At 39.7% G+C, this 15,620-nt stretch overlaps 1 protein-coding gene across 2 annotated transcripts in view; it reads right to left on the bottom strand.

The window, feature by feature from the left end:
* Positions 1-100: 100 nt before the first annotated feature.
* LOC133482557 (inositol-trisphosphate 3-kinase A-like) overlaps positions 101-15,620 on the bottom strand; it is a 32,599-nt gene continuing 17,079 nt past the window's right edge. For both annotated transcript variants that reach the window (XM_061782820.1, XM_061782821.1), the window contains 6 exons: positions 10,112-10,211; positions 9,825-10,038; positions 8,044-8,248; positions 7,714-7,815; positions 3,377-3,448; positions 101-1,403 (listed from right to left, as the gene is read on the bottom strand). In XM_061782820.1, coding sequence (XP_061638804.1) covers positions 1,194-1,403; positions 3,377-3,448; positions 7,714-7,815; positions 8,044-8,248; positions 9,825-10,038; positions 10,112-10,211 — 903 coding nt within the window. In that variant the 3' untranslated portion in view covers positions 101-1,193. The remainder of the gene's footprint in view (positions 1,404-3,376; positions 3,449-7,713; positions 7,816-8,043; positions 8,249-9,824; positions 10,039-10,111; positions 10,212-15,620) is intronic.

Raw genomic sequence — 15,620 nt, 5'->3', positions numbered from 1 at the left:
TGTAAATGAGCAACTAACAAATTCAACGGAATCCAATAATTATTTCCTGCACTGTATGGAATTAAAACTAAATTCACCAATGTAAAAGAAAAATCCACTCTGAAGTCTTATTTCCAGTTTATTGCAATCCGTTACCTTCATGGCAAAAAAAGCAAAGATTCCATAGTAAATGTAACCTGTTGCTGCAGTTTCTCTGCTTAAAAATACATTTGTGCTTATTGAATATAAACATTATTATATCCAGTTTCCTCATGTTACAAAGAACCCAGTAAGGAGGAGGAGGGGAAAAAAGAACCTGTTAGCTCTTATACTTGGATAGAAGTAGTATAATACTTTGTAAACAAGTCAATGTTGACTTTTCAGAGATGACTGATTTCCTTTGTGTGACATCAGCACACACACGGTCAAAGACAAGGTCATCTACTATCGCACTTCAATCAAACAGCAGCAGACATTCATTTTTAACCGTGCATAAAGCTATTGCTGTCATTTTCCGCATACAGAACAGTAAACCCATTGTGCAGTTTAAAGATCAAGATAAAAGACGGTGAAAAATTAGAAAAGGGATCACTTTAATCAGCTGGTTCCAGTTTTAAATGTTCCTTTAACCTTTTATATGGCTCCATCAGTTTAAGAAGTTTCAGTTCTTAAGGGTGTGTGTGTGTGTGTAAATCCAATGGGAATGCTGCTTCCAAGCTTAAAGTTTGAGGCACGGCTCATTTTGATCGATGGCTTTCATGAGGATGCATAGTTCAACAAGTTCCAAACAGGTTTTCGATCCGTGAAGACAAAAAAATGGAATCCCACTCATAATTGCTCTATAAAGACGGTTCAAGGAGGAAGGAAAAATAGCAGAATTGGTCTTTCTTTTACAAATGTAGGCATAGAAATTGTACAAGGAAGGTAAGCGGGTTATATAAAGGCCAGAAAAATTAAATAAATTTGTATTTACACAAGTTGGTTGACACTTAGTTGAATAACCAGTGTTTTAGTGTTGCCGAGTATTTAAATGCAAACCATGAAACCAGGCAAAATAACCTCAGAGGAGGTGACAAGCGGCCTCATGTCGACTACGTGAAGAACAAGTCTGGAATCCACTTAGCCATAAAAGTCCTATCTTGCATTAAGTGGAGTGAGTCCGTAATCTCCACCTCTTCTATTTTTTCCATCGAGAAGTTTCGACGGTCACTGGCTCAGGGCGCCTGAGCCAGCATGGAGCCGAAGATGTCTATGAGGTTGTCCAGCCCCCACATGTAGCCGTCCTCCTGGTTGCCCTCCACCCAGGGGGTCCGGTGGTCTAGGGTCCCGTGGCCGGGCAGAGGCACCGTCTTGCCAAAGTCGATCATCCACACGCGGGCCTTCCCCGAGGCGTCGTGCACAAACAGCAGAGAGCTGCCCACCACCTGAAAAATCAGAGGAGGGTAAGGTACTCACACGCTGTAAAAATAATAGTATGGTAAAAGTAGAAGTACTGATTATACGCCTAAAAAATAAATACAATAAAATAAAACAGACTGAAATGCATAAAAGTAAAACTACCAAATATATACAATACAGTTGTGCCTTGATAGTTTAATTTGTTCTGTGTATACACTTATAACTACAAACACACTCAAATCATCTTTCCCCATTCAAATGAATGAAAATGCCATTAGATCTGTTCGAGCCTTCTCCAAAAAAAACTTGACAAAAATGTTTGTGAAGTGTTTCTTAATGAGAAAAATAATGCTCTATAATAATTGTACTTTATAAAAACATACTGTAATGACAAACATTTTGTCACTTTTTTTGCTTCAATTCAGTGGACATTGCATTGCTCCTTCTGGTGTGCAACTGGGCCACCTGAGGGCAGTATAATACAGATATATGGATATACATGGGTACGGTCACTCCTCAGTAAATCACAAAGGATAAATGTTTGCCTGTGAGTATTATTATCTTCCGGAGTGCACATAACAAAATTTGGCTTGGTTCTCAAATGAGCACCACAGGTTGTTGTTTGAGGTCATTTTTTTCCCCCAACCCTCATGGATGAATTTACAGATTTACAGCACGCCTGGGCAAAGTACGGTTGGTGGGCCACACACCTATACTATTTGTTAGCTCGTTTATAACATTTTGCATTGTTGTTTTTAAGATTAAACTAAGACTAAACGGACTTTACGAAGCCAAAGATATGTGGTTGTTTTAAATACACAACCTGTAACAACTCTTAACAACTGGAAGTGGCATCAACAGCTTGAAGCCTCTTTTTTAAAAGAACTGTTCATTATCTGCCAAACTCCTGCTTGTTGTGAAGTGAGTTAAGTTCAGTTCACTGCCACCACATAGCGTTCCGTTCGTATCTCAAAGTTTTGCCCGCATGTCAAAGCAAAAACATCAGCCCAGCAAAGGCACATATCTCGAATTCAAAAGTTGGGTTACTCCTATCTCAAGGCACCACTGTACCTGTTTTGATCACTTGGCACAAAAGAAAAAAGGTCTGCATACCAAATAGTTTCCTTCTTTTATTAACTTACAATATATAGTGCTTGTACAGAGAAGATGGGGGGAATCATGTCCCATTTTCGTTTTTTAACCAAGAGCTAGCAGGCATTGACTCAACTTACTATCAAAACGTGTTCCCATAGCTTTGCTAATGTTATAAATAGAGTAACAGAAAATGCAAAATTAGCTAAGGATAACTGAAAAAAAATTCACCTTACTTGTACTTTATGTGCTTTTTTTCAGATTGGATAGATCATTTTTGAAGGCCAGAAGACTCAAGAATCATGCTTAAACCCGACAATATTAAACATGTGTCCTCAATTAGGCCATTCATGGGGAATATCTTGCTTATCTGAATCTGTTTCCTCCGTCAATCAAGATCTCGACGACTAGTAAACAAGCCTATTTTGACCAAGTAAGGAGTAGAAAGTATTGATATCTGCTTTCAAATGAAAGGCATAAAAGTACAAAATAAATACTCAAAGTACAGATATAGTGGTACCTCGACTTAAAATACTGCAGTGCCATTTTTCTTTTCAAAGACACGTTACAAAATTATTTGTGGGTTAGTTTTTGTGGTGCTGGAACAGATTAATGGCATTTCCATTCATTTAAATGGGAAAAGATGATTTGAGATACGACATTGAGTTATGAGCGTGGTCACGGAACAAATTACAACGTAAAGTCAAGGCACCACAGTACCTTCAAAATCTGCTTTAAGTGCAGTAACTCAGTACTCTTAAACTACGTTACGTCCTGCCACTGTGAGCGATAGACATAGACAGCATGGAAGCAACTCATGGTGAAATCTCGCCAAATCTCAAAACTCAGTCGACAAGTTTGTTTCGGAATACTTGTTTGTGTGTTTATATATATGTGTGTGTGTTACCTCGTGGGTTTTGAAGAAATGTGACTGCTCCAGCACTGACCGCAGCTCCTCCAGTCGCTGCAGGTACAGCTTCTAAATGAAAGGAAGGAAAAAGAACAAACGCCTTGAAATGGAGTTTGACTGACCGCTATGCGTATTTCTTTACACAGTATATGATGGAACCTCCAAAGTCCAATGCTCCAAAAGTGGTACCATTTGAAAATTTTGGGGGAAAAAAAACATGCCTCAAAAGAAAAGACTAAAACCCATCTATCTTCCTGTGAGATGAGACCATAGTGTCTTTTTTTTTTTTTTTTTTTTTTTGTGATGCCATCACAGAAGGGCATCGGCAATGGCAAAGAGTAAAAGTGTAACGATAAACAAAGAACAGAAAATAAAGTTTACTTTGACATAACGGTATGGGTGGCTGAAAAGTATAACAACCCCCCCCCCCCCCAGGAAAATAAAACACACCCTAAACTGGTCGCCAGCCAATCACAGTTCAACAAATTTACAAATGGCGAACCCAAGAGAAGGTTTAGGCACAGGAAATTTAACAGTGCAAAGCCCAACAGCCATTGAAAACACGCTATGTGCATAAGGAACATCTCACTTGGTTGACACAACTAAAGAATAAAACCTAACATTTTAAAATATTTGACAATTGTTTTTACTTTTGCAATATTGTTTATCCTTCCCAGCCACCATAAAGGGGCATGGTCTGGTCTTAACGGTACATATACTGATCCCATGACAGACATACAATTCCTACAAAAAGCCAATAGATGACAGTGTTGCACTGTAAACACTTGCCTATTCCCTCTCCATTAAGTCTGTCTCAAAGAGTAGTTTGACTTTGTCGTAGCTTATTTTACCATGGTTAACCTTTTGTTTTTTAGATTTGTAACATGATTAAGAATAGGGCCGCAACAACAAATCAATATAATCAATACAAATTGATAATTCAATATTTGGGCAACAAATTTCATTGTTGAGTCGTCGTGTCCCCCAATAATTACACCAGTCACCCGCTCCGTTGGTGCGTTGCACAAAGCAGTGAACCCAGAGGCTGCGTTTCTAAGCCAGTCAATACGCTGAATTTGAATTATGTCAAGACTGCTGGTTAATGATTGGATTCTGATTAACTGATCACAATCAAGTCGTCATGCTTTTAATACAGCAGTGCCTGCGGAGGCAGACTTGACAGACTCAATGGGGGCCCAAATTCCAGGAAAATTTGCTTATTTTTCCAATCAGAAATACATATTTATGCTCGTGCTAGCCAAAAGAACTTGCTCTCAGTATAATTTTATGTGTTACAAGTGACAATATTCAGGTTTTTAAAAAATATATCACATAATTGACTCCCCCACCCCCTGCAGAGTCCTGTGGACATCTGTGGAAACGCAGTGTAGCGCAGCACTTAGCTGTTTATTGTCAGTATAGTATATAAATCAACAACATACGTGTACTTTTTTTATAAGTAAAGTTTGATTTCACCATTTATTTATTCATGATTATAGTTTGTATTTATTTATATATTTTGTACAGAATTTTCTGTCGTGTATAAAGTTGAAGACTTCCTTGAACGTTTTTAAGTTAATGGAGAGTTATCTGAACTTGACTCCTTGAATTCAGAAAATGAGGAGCATGATCAAATCGTGTTTTTCCACTTCTTAACATGTGTTTTTCATCAATTCAATGTATTTCAAGTAAGATCTTTATGGAATGCATAAGAGCGAGAATGTGATTGTTGTGTGATTAGATTCACAGAGAGATGGCAGTGAGGTTAGGGACACGCCTGAAAATCTTGATGTGGCATTTGAGACTGAGGAGACAGTGTAGTGAAAGAGAATGGGAATATACATCTATCATCATCAGCCATTATCTATCCACTGCAGGATGAAGGCCGTTCATTTTTAGTCCTTCTTTTTCCCAATTGAGCTTTTTAAATATTTCTTCAAGGCAAGCTGTAAATAGCTTCGGAGACAGCGTGTCGACTTGCCTGACCCCTTTTCCTAGACTTATTTGCTCTCTTTCATCATCAATTCGTATTGAACCTGAAGAATCGTTGTATAGTGATTGTAGAATGTTGATATAGGTCGGCTCTATCCCTTGATTTACTGGCGCCTGCAGTATCGCCGTGTTGGTGACTGAGTCAAACGCTTTTTCATAGTCGATGAAGGCTACACACAGAGGCATTTCGTACTCGTCGTGTGGTTCGATTATTTGATGAACTGTCTGTATGTGGTCCACAGTATTAAAACCGCTACGAAAACCCGCTTGTTCTATCGGCTGTGCTTCACTGAGTTTGATTCCAATTCGTTTGTCCAATATCTTTATAAATTGTTGGGAGCAGGCTTATTGGGGGATAATTTCTTAGGTCCATTTTATCGCCTGATTTATGTAGCAAAATGATTTCTGCGTCTTTCCATGTCGCAAGTCCAAGCAGCGTTGAAATCGGTTTACAAGGATCTTATTAAGTTTTTTCCCTCCTGCTTTAAGGATTTCAACAGAAATTGCATCCAGACCACAAGCTTTTCCAGCCTTAAGTGAACTAATAGCATTTTCAACCTCTTGATTCAGGATACACGGAACCTGGTCTGCTTCGAGCTTTCCCGTAATCATTCGGTGAGGGTCACTGTATAGGTTTGGATAAAATTCTTTAACTCGTCGTACGATTTCTTGGCGGCTGTGACATATCATTCCATCTTCCATTTTCAAACCAAAAATTATTTTCTTGTGGCGAATTAATGCACGTTTTACGTTTTTTATTCGTGTCCCGCTTCAAGCATTTTCTGAACAAGCCGAACGTTGTAAGTTCTCAATTCTTCTCGAATCTTTTTCCGAATCGTCTTGCACAATTCAACATATTCACATTTTTTGGTAATGCTGCCCCTTTTCTTAATTTCTCCTCGCTTTTTCATTAAAGTTGAGAGTAGCTTTAGATATTCTGGATGTTGTCGTCTTTCTCGTTGATGGCGCAACTTTGTGTGCAGTTTGAACAATCCCGTTTACAATTTCGTCGTCGTGTGTTGACAGATCTGTGTCTTCCACCGTTAGAAGAGCTTTAAAGCGATTAGCCAAACATATTTGAAACTCGTCGCTTCTTTCTTGAATTAAGTTTCATTTGGTAAGCTTGCTCTTTACAAGTTATATATATACATATACATATTGGTCCATGGCTTATTGTAAAGCTATTTGACCACAATATTTAGTTGTTGTTTTTTTTCTGCACTGCCAAACCGAAGTATTGTCCCAATTTTTAAAGAAAGGGATGCAAATATATATTTTTTTAATCCAATTCATCAAGTAATTGAAAAAAGAATTCATCAATTAACAGATTCAAATAATCGTTTGTGGCAGCCCTAGTTGCGATTGTAAAATATGACTTTTAACTTTTTCTGTACAGTTTATACAATTTGCAGATAGAGAGCCTGGAAGAGATTAGTTCGCTCGACATTATTCAAAATTGTTTTCGGTGTCACAGAACACGGACACGGCCGAACACCGACCAGAATGCACACGCTCGCCAGCGAGATCAAACCTGCTGTCAAACATACAGACCATGAAGCCTCTGGAGTCGTAAGGCTCAGGCTCAGGTTGTATACAAAGTGAAAAGGAGACACTTGCTGGAATGTGTACACTTGCCGGCAATATCCAGCCCAATGTTGCGCATACACTTGCCAGAGAGATGACAAAACGCAGCCCGCAAAGTTTCTGTCGTAGCAAATCTCAGGCTGTGTTTGAAGTGAAAAGGAGACAGGCAAACACTAGCTGAAATGCGGACACATGCAGCAAGATCTAGCCTGACGTCACGCGAACACTTGCCAGCAAGATGATAAGAGGCAGGTCGTGAAGCCTCTGCAGTAGCAAAGATCAGGTTCAGGTTGTGTTTTGAACAGAAATGAAACGGCCAAACGATAGCTTGAACACGCGCACACTCGCCAGCGAGATTAAGCCACTGTAAGGCATTCAGTCACCGGCGAGATAACGAGCGGCAGTCCATGACGCCTCTGTTGCCACAAAGCTCAGGTTCCATCCACAGTCGCCGTAGTAATAAAAAAACAGCTTTGCCATTGGCTCATGAAGGGAATATAGAATACTTTATATTCTAATATGTAATTCTATATGTAATAGAATATAATATAGTGGGATGTATTGAGTGGGATGAGGGCTGGCTCACTTGCATTAAGACAGAGCCAACCTTCAAAACAGGCTAGAATTTCTAAAGCTTTGTATAATTCTTGATCTTTGGAGCATTTTCTTATTTTGACACTCGGGAACTGTTTTATATCACGAAAAAAACCCATGATAATAACGTCTCTTTTAAAACAGCGGTGACAGTAGAAACGCACCAGGTTCTGAGTGTTTCCATCAACAAAGTCCTCCAGCGCCCGCATCACTTGCTCCTTGAGTTTGGTGGTCTTGAAATTGGTGTTGCAGGTGCCATCGGCTTTCTGCAGAAGAAAATAAACATTAATGAGGGTTGTCATTCAATTCATTATTATTATTATTATTACAAAAAATTGCAGCCTATTCCAAAATGGCGAAAATGTATTTTTCACTCAAAATAAATACATTTAATCCATTATGGAAGAAGGCTGTAACATAATATAATGTAGGAAAAGTGAAGCGCTGTGAATACTTTCCAGACGGCCTGTAAATGCAGTTTGCTGATTACTGACCTTGATACCCTCGATGCGGAAGCCCAGCGAGGCCGTGGAGCTGAGCGTCTCCCTCCACTGCATGTATCTGGGCTTAAGCACGCCCTGCTGGGCCCTCTCCTGCTCCGTGGGCGCCCCGGGGTCCACGGCGATCATCTTGTCGTACATGTCCTTGCGCAAGCGCGGTCGCTCTCTCGCTTTCATCAGCTCCTCCTCCAAGTAAGTCCTTGATGATGGGAGAAAAGTCCACATTTTTCACATGAATTATTGATTTTGTATATACTTGCATCCCTATTGAAACAAAGACGGAATCATAAAATTCCACTGATGTCATACGATTGGGAATTTGCCCAACATTTTCCAGGAAAACTATCCCGCTAAACTACCTCTGAAGTCGCATGCATGACATCATGGGCTACATTATCTTACAACACAAGACCTCAGTTCAGCAAACATCAAATGTTTAGCCATGCGAGTGTTTTGCGTTTTCTTTGGATTTTCTGCGACAGAAGCTACGATTACACACCTCAAGTGACATGAACTCAGATTTACAGCACTACATGGTTTACATTTTACTACTAACTATGCACCATATACATGTCTGCCTCACAGTTCTGAGGTTCTGGGCTCAAATCGGAGCTCTGGCCCTCCTGTGTGGAGTTTGCATGTTCTCCCCATGCTTGCGTTGGTTTTCTCTGGGTACTCCAGAGGAGATGTGACTCTGAGTGTAAATGGCTGTTAATGTACTGTACATGTGTGCTACAACTGGCTAGCTACAGTCCAGGCTGTACCCCGCCTCTCTGGGATAGGCTCCAGCTCACCCGGGAGCGTTAGAATAAATGGGCGGATATATAGGAACTTCTTTTCATACTTTTACACTTTATACAATTAAAAATGATAATTTAAAAACTAAGATGCAGATCACCTATGTGTTCTGCTTTGTCATTTAAGTTTAGACTGAATGTTTCACTGTTTATATATCGTAACAGTCAAAGTGGTTAACTCTTTCTTAGACTTTTAAAACAATTAAAACATTATCTGTAGAGTTTAAGTTAAACATTTTTTGAAGGCAACTGTTTGACTCTGGAATGGAGTATCCTGTTCAGGGTTTACCCCAGCTGACTCAGCGAGGGGCAGGCTACACCCTGGACTGGTCCACAGTCAATCGCAGGGCACATATAGGCAAACAACCATTAGCAATCACATGGGAGACCACAATCAAGCTACGGTAAATAGCCTTGATTCAATCCCAGAACCTCTCTACTATGAGGCAGACACGGTGACCAGCGTGGGGGCAATTGAGGAAAAATTGTGTAGAAATACGGACCCGATTTGACTTCAGCATTAGAAATTCCAATGTAGCGTTATTTAATAAGACAACACTAACATTGCATCAGACTGCAGGCAGTTTATTTACCTGGTCTTTTGATTGACTTTGGCCTATTGATTGAACATTGTCTTAAACGTGCTAGTTTAGGGTGAATGTTTTTTTTAGGAATATTCAGATCCGTTGCATGAATTATATAATCACGGTGCCGTGTTGAGATTAAGGGGGTGCCAAAACTTGCATGTTGCAATTTTAGTATAAAGTACTCCCTATCTAAAAATTTAACTTGAAGCTGCAAAAAATTCATTTGCAACAATCGTGCATTTTCAATGCATCTCTTAAAACTTTCGTTTTTATCGAAACTATGGCAAGAATGCTGAGGTTTAAATGTGCCTTTGTATATATCAAGGTTGACTGCTGATACAGTAACCTTCACACTTGATGCGTTCGGTATTTTGAAGTTTTTTCTTCTCACCTGCTGCCCATCTTACAGTCCATGATGGACGGCGAGTCAAAATCAGCCAGCAGATCGTCCATCAGGTTGTAGTCCTGCTCGTCTCTCTGCACCACCCCATAATAACCAGGCACGTACGGCTGAAGGGTGTCCTTCATCAGCTTCTGGAGGCACTGCTGCTCACACTCGCAGTAGCGCTTTAACAGGCGACCGTTCTCGCCGGCCTGAAAGTTACCTTATGAAAACAAGTGAAGGTTGAAGAACGCTCCTGTCGGAGGACTGGACACGCACGCGGGTCATGAACGTACCTGCATGGCCAGCGAGCTGCACCCACGGGTAGCGCTTCTTGAAGGACACGACGAAGGGTGACCAGTGCACCATGGTTTTCACCTTATGCCACGACTTATTCTGGAAAAGACACAGACGGGCGTCATTGTCAAAATCTAATATAAAGCACTCTCTGGTTGCTCTGCCTAGCTTAGCAAAGAGTGGGCAAAATTCACTAACACACACACCTTAGTAGACATTAGTCGGATCCTCCCCTTTAAGGCCAGGCGAGGTGCACTCACAAAGCCCATTCATAAAATATTTACTAAAGTGTGGTGTCGTAAAACAGAGCCTTACTGTCTAAAACTCTGTTTTATCTGTGGAGCAAGGACAGTGTTCAGTTGGAGCTTTGACCCAAGAAACAAATTAGAGTGCATGTGTGCATATGACAAATCAAATGGACAAAGTGTGTGTGTCAGCGCTGTTATTTATTTAGATTTCGACAGTCCTCTGATTTTTTTTTTTTTTTTAACCAACCGATGTGATTTGGAAGCGCTGTTGAATAATTGATCAAAACAGGCGACAGGGAGAGAACATGAAAGCCAAAGATGAGAAACAAGAAAAAAATCTTGAAAATTATAGTCATGAAACCTGCACCGACGCCTACACTCCTATCACTGCCCTGTTTACATTCCGGGCTATCGCCGCTCTCCTTGCATGCATTCTTTCCACAGCTGCTGTGTTGAAATTCTGTCACAATAAAACAGTCATCATACGGCAATATCCGCAGCGAGTGGAAACAGCAGCCCTTTGTTTATCTGGAAAAACAGGCTAGATTTGACATCGAGCTGTTTTGTCACTCCAAAATTGAAATAATTCTGTCAGTCAACTGGCTAAAGTTACACTAATCTGATTAGGAAGGATTTCATAAATACAATTGTATCTCCAAAGTGGAACACAATGGATTTCATAAATACAATTGTATCTCCAAAGTGGAACACAGTCCGTTCCAAAACAATTTTTCACGCAGGAAATAATGTGAAGTGAATTAATTTGCTCCAGGTTCAAACTGTCGCCACCGTAAAACCTTCATTACATGTTTTTTTATTTCCATTGAATTCCACTATAATACACATCTATTTGTACATACGACCCGACTCCAAAGTTGCGCTGTTGTAAAATAAAGAAATAAGGGTTTTTGTTATTCCAGATGGTAGTTAGCAGTGACACAAAAGTTTTGGATCAGTCACAATTTAAATCAATTACAAAATGCCCATCCATATGATCAGATCAATATACCGTGCAGTGGATTTTAAAAGTCTACGCATCCTTGTTTAAATGCCAGGTTTTTATGACGTATAAAAAAAAATGCAACCAAAATAAATCCTTTAAAAAAAATTCCACCTTTAATGTGACTGATAACTGGGATAATGTGGTTGCAGTAAGTGTGCACACCCTATAACTGGGGACGTGGGTGTGTTCACAGTTAACCAATCACCTTCAAACTCAAGTTAAGAGGGATCCAAAAATACATTTCTGATTTTCTAGTAGACCTTTCCTGACTTTTTTGCTTTCTAGACGATGCCTCAAGGTTTTGTGCTAACACTTAGTAGTATTTGGAACTGTTCATAAATTCCGTCCACTATAACTAAGCCCCCTATTCCAGCCGAAGAAAAACAGCCCCAAAGCATGATGCTGCCACCACCAAGCTGCATTGTAGGTACGGTGTGCTTTTGGTGACGAGTAGTGTTGTGCTTGCGCCAAACGTGCTTTTTGCAATTATGGCCACACAAATGGCACAAAAACATGTTATTTGAACAGGGGTGTGTAAACGTTTTATCCACTGTACATGGTTCTAATTCAAGGGAAGCCAAGTTATTAGATGGCTCAATATCAGATCAAGTCATTAGTCAGCAACACATGATCCAAACAATCAACGTTGTAGTTTGCAGCTTGTCAGACAGCTGCTCAGTGTCGGGAAGCAAAGATTAGGTTGTGAATAATGAGTGACTCGTCGCCAACTGTGGCTTTAGCCTTCAAATTTCATCCTCGTATTACTCTCGACAAAGCACGTCACGGCTGAGAATGCTAATGTAAGGCACGCACGTCAAACATCTTGCAGAATGTTTTGCTGAAAAAGATGATTTCCTCTTGAACTTTTGACACCGACTTGTGACCAGGGCTCCAACGCACCATGTGAAAACCCTTGTCACCCTTTTCTTTAAAAAAAAAAAAAAAAAAAAAAGGGATTTTCTTTAAGATTAAGATTTGAGTAGGATGGGCATTTGACTAAATTGTTCGAGGGAAAATTAAGGATTAATTACTTGATTCATTATTATTTAAAAATGTGTTATTTAGAATGGGATGGAAGAATTTCTGAATGTTTTAAACTTGTCCCCATCCTTGTGTTGGAGGTCTGTGCCGATGTAGTGCAACTTCTTTAGACAGCATATTAGTTGAGACTGAATCAATGAAGTAGTTAATCATACAATTAACCAATCGATTAATCGATTAACCATATCCCAACATTTGAGGCCACCTTCATCCTGAAACTTTGATGCATACGTTTACTGGTGTTGGTATGATAATATAATGTAAGGACAATGTCTATAAATAAGGCATAGAAGATTTAAAATGGAATTCAATACCATTTTGAAAATAAGCACAGTAAAAGTAATCATATCTATTGTGAGTAGAATCTGTAATAATTTGGATCCACGCCTCTCCTTTTTAAAATGCAGCGTTCCCATTTCAATGCACAGGCTCAGAAAAGCATTGCCACCCCTATTCAGATTTTTTATATTGTACCATTATTGGCGAGAGTGCTTGACAATGTGACACTGGTTTTCCAATAATGGAAAAAAGACAGTTTCCGGTAAGTTATTTCCCCTAAAGTGGTCTACGAAAAAAAAAAAAACACACAAAATGCCCCCATGAGGACCAATTAAAAAATTGTTCTAACACACACACACACACACACACACACACACACACACAGTGGTTCACATGACAATTGTCACACTAAGTATGGCAAGTCAGTGTGGCTTAATCTTTCCAAACACACTCACTGAATCTGTTGAACAATGGAGGCCCTCTATTTGGAATTGGGAAGGGAAAAAAACACATAATGACATTGCTATGTTTATAGTTGGTCATAGTTCGTTTTTTATAACACTGACATTATAGCCAGTATATTAATAGCTCCATGCATCCATTTCTAATGTTAATCCTATTCAGGGTAACAAGTGAGCAAGATACTACTGTATTCCAGCTGCATTTGGACGCCAATAAATAACAGGGCACATACCAACAAAACAACCATTCACACCAATTAACCTAAAATGTGCATTTTTGGAACATGAAGAAAATCCATGCGACCATAGGGACAACATGCAAATTTCAGTTGAGATTCGAACCCCTGACCTTTTGACTGTAGCTTTTGGTATTTTGTCAGAAGAGTACAATTTCCTTAACGATTTCATATATAGTCAATGGACAGATGTGTTGGAAGTAAGAAAGATAAGGCAGACACACACAAATACACGCACACACACAGCCCCAGGGACAAAACAAGAACGCAGCTAGCAAACAATTGTCTTCACCATCAGTAAAGGGTCTCCACTGGTGGGCCTCAGTAGAGTAGTGTGGCTCCCTCTACTCCTAGAATCCTCCCCAAACATATTTTTCTCTCTTCCCCAGATAACATGCCTTCTGTTGTTCTCTCAGTCGACATGTGCAGGCTTGTTTTGCCTGCTTCAGAATCCTCCTGTCAAATCTTAACATCGAGTTCTCTGACAGCTTCTTTGTGGGTGAATTCCGAACACAATTGGTCACATTCCAGCTTCCTAAAACTTTGTCAGAGTTTTTATATCGATCAAGACTGCTTTGTTATTCCTTCTCTCGCTTTCTTTACCATCTCTCCCGCCGTCTTTGTTCTCCCTCATCCCATAATCCCCCCATGCTGAGCCCCCACACAGAGCCAATCTCTTAGCAGATACAAGACAAAGCGGGGGGGGGGGGGGGGGGTAGGAAAAGTGGACCTCCATTCCCCTCCACTGTGGCAAATTCTACAGTGGTATATAAACCTACAAAAGGCATGCGCGTCAGTGCTAACTGTGTACCAGAGAAGTTGAGGGTTGAGCTAGGGTGAGTGAATGTTGCAAGAGATAAATGGAAGTCAATGTAATGTACGAGTGATGGAAATATGTGCGTGTGTGCTCACACATGCGCTCGTATGCAGAACCTGTCAGACTACTGTATTCAGCGACACTGTATTCAGTGTATTCTGCACGCTGTGCACTCAGGCAGCCGTTTGTAAAACAACAAGTATTTTATATCAAAACCACATCCCGTTGCACCATATTGTCCGAGCTGTTGACATGTAGAAATGTATTTGTGGCAGTTTAGCACCAACTATAAGAGAAGACTCAAGGAACATGGTTGATCGGACTGGCTATTCCTAGATTACTTAGTTAGTTAGTTAGTTAGTTAGTTAGTTAGTTAGGTATTTACAGTATGTTTGTATAAATAAATACAAATATATACATACATACAAATGTATATATATTAAATGTATATAAAATAGTTTATTTTACATTTAATTTGATCATTTACAATAAATCAATTAGATAATCTTAATAATGTATTTTAATAATTGAAAAATATGAAATATGTAAAACTGTTTATTTTAATATAATAATTAAAAAAATCTTATTTTAATACATTATTTGGCGTTAATTTAATCAATTAACCGATTATGGATTAAAATGTATATTTTTAAATGTATGTCAGGTTGTTTATTTTATGAATATTTTTATTTTACTATTCAGAATAAATTAATACCTCATTATATACAATTAACTGTATCTCTGTAAGGCGGCACGGTGGCCGACTGGTTAGAGCGTCAGCCTCACAGTTCTGAGGACCCGGGTTCAATCCCTGGCCCCGCCTGTGTGGAGTTTGCATGTTCTCCCCGTGCCTGCGTGGGTTTTCTCTGGGCACTCCGGTTTCCTCCCACATCCCAAAAACATGCATTAATTGGAGACTCTAAATTGCCCGTAGGCATGACTGTGAGTGCGAATGGTTGTTTGTTTCTATGTGCCCTGCGATTGGCTGGCAACCAGTTCAGGGTGTACCCAGCCTCCTGCCCGATGATGGCTGGGATAGGCTCCAGCACGCCCGCGACCCTAGTGAGGAGAAGCGGCTCAGAAAATGGATGGATGGATGGATGTATCTCTGTACTCATACTCAAAAAGAAAAAGCCCCAATACTACAACACTGATATTATTTTACCAGCATGACATAAACTATTTCATTAACCAATTATTTAATTTAGAAAAGTTAAAAAACAATAATTAAAAAATGAAAAATTTTAATTATTGAATTTTTAGGGGAAAACTGTAGAATTAGTGAAACAAATACAAGTACACGATTCTTCATAATGTACTGTAAATGCTCTGTGGGCCTGGAATAAAGAACAGAGCGGGCTGTGTGTGGCCCGGTGACCATACTTTTCCCACACCTGCTCTACATTGTCCATAGGTGTGAATG

The sequence above is a fragment of the Phyllopteryx taeniolatus genome, chromosome 8 (genome assembly GCF_024500385.1).
Source record: "Phyllopteryx taeniolatus isolate TA_2022b chromosome 8, UOR_Ptae_1.2, whole genome shotgun sequence".
Lineage (NCBI taxonomy): Eukaryota > Metazoa > Chordata > Actinopteri > Syngnathiformes > Syngnathidae > Phyllopteryx > Phyllopteryx taeniolatus.
Note: the sequence above shows the minus strand (reverse complement) of the source record. Positions and strands in the feature narration are given on the sequence as shown.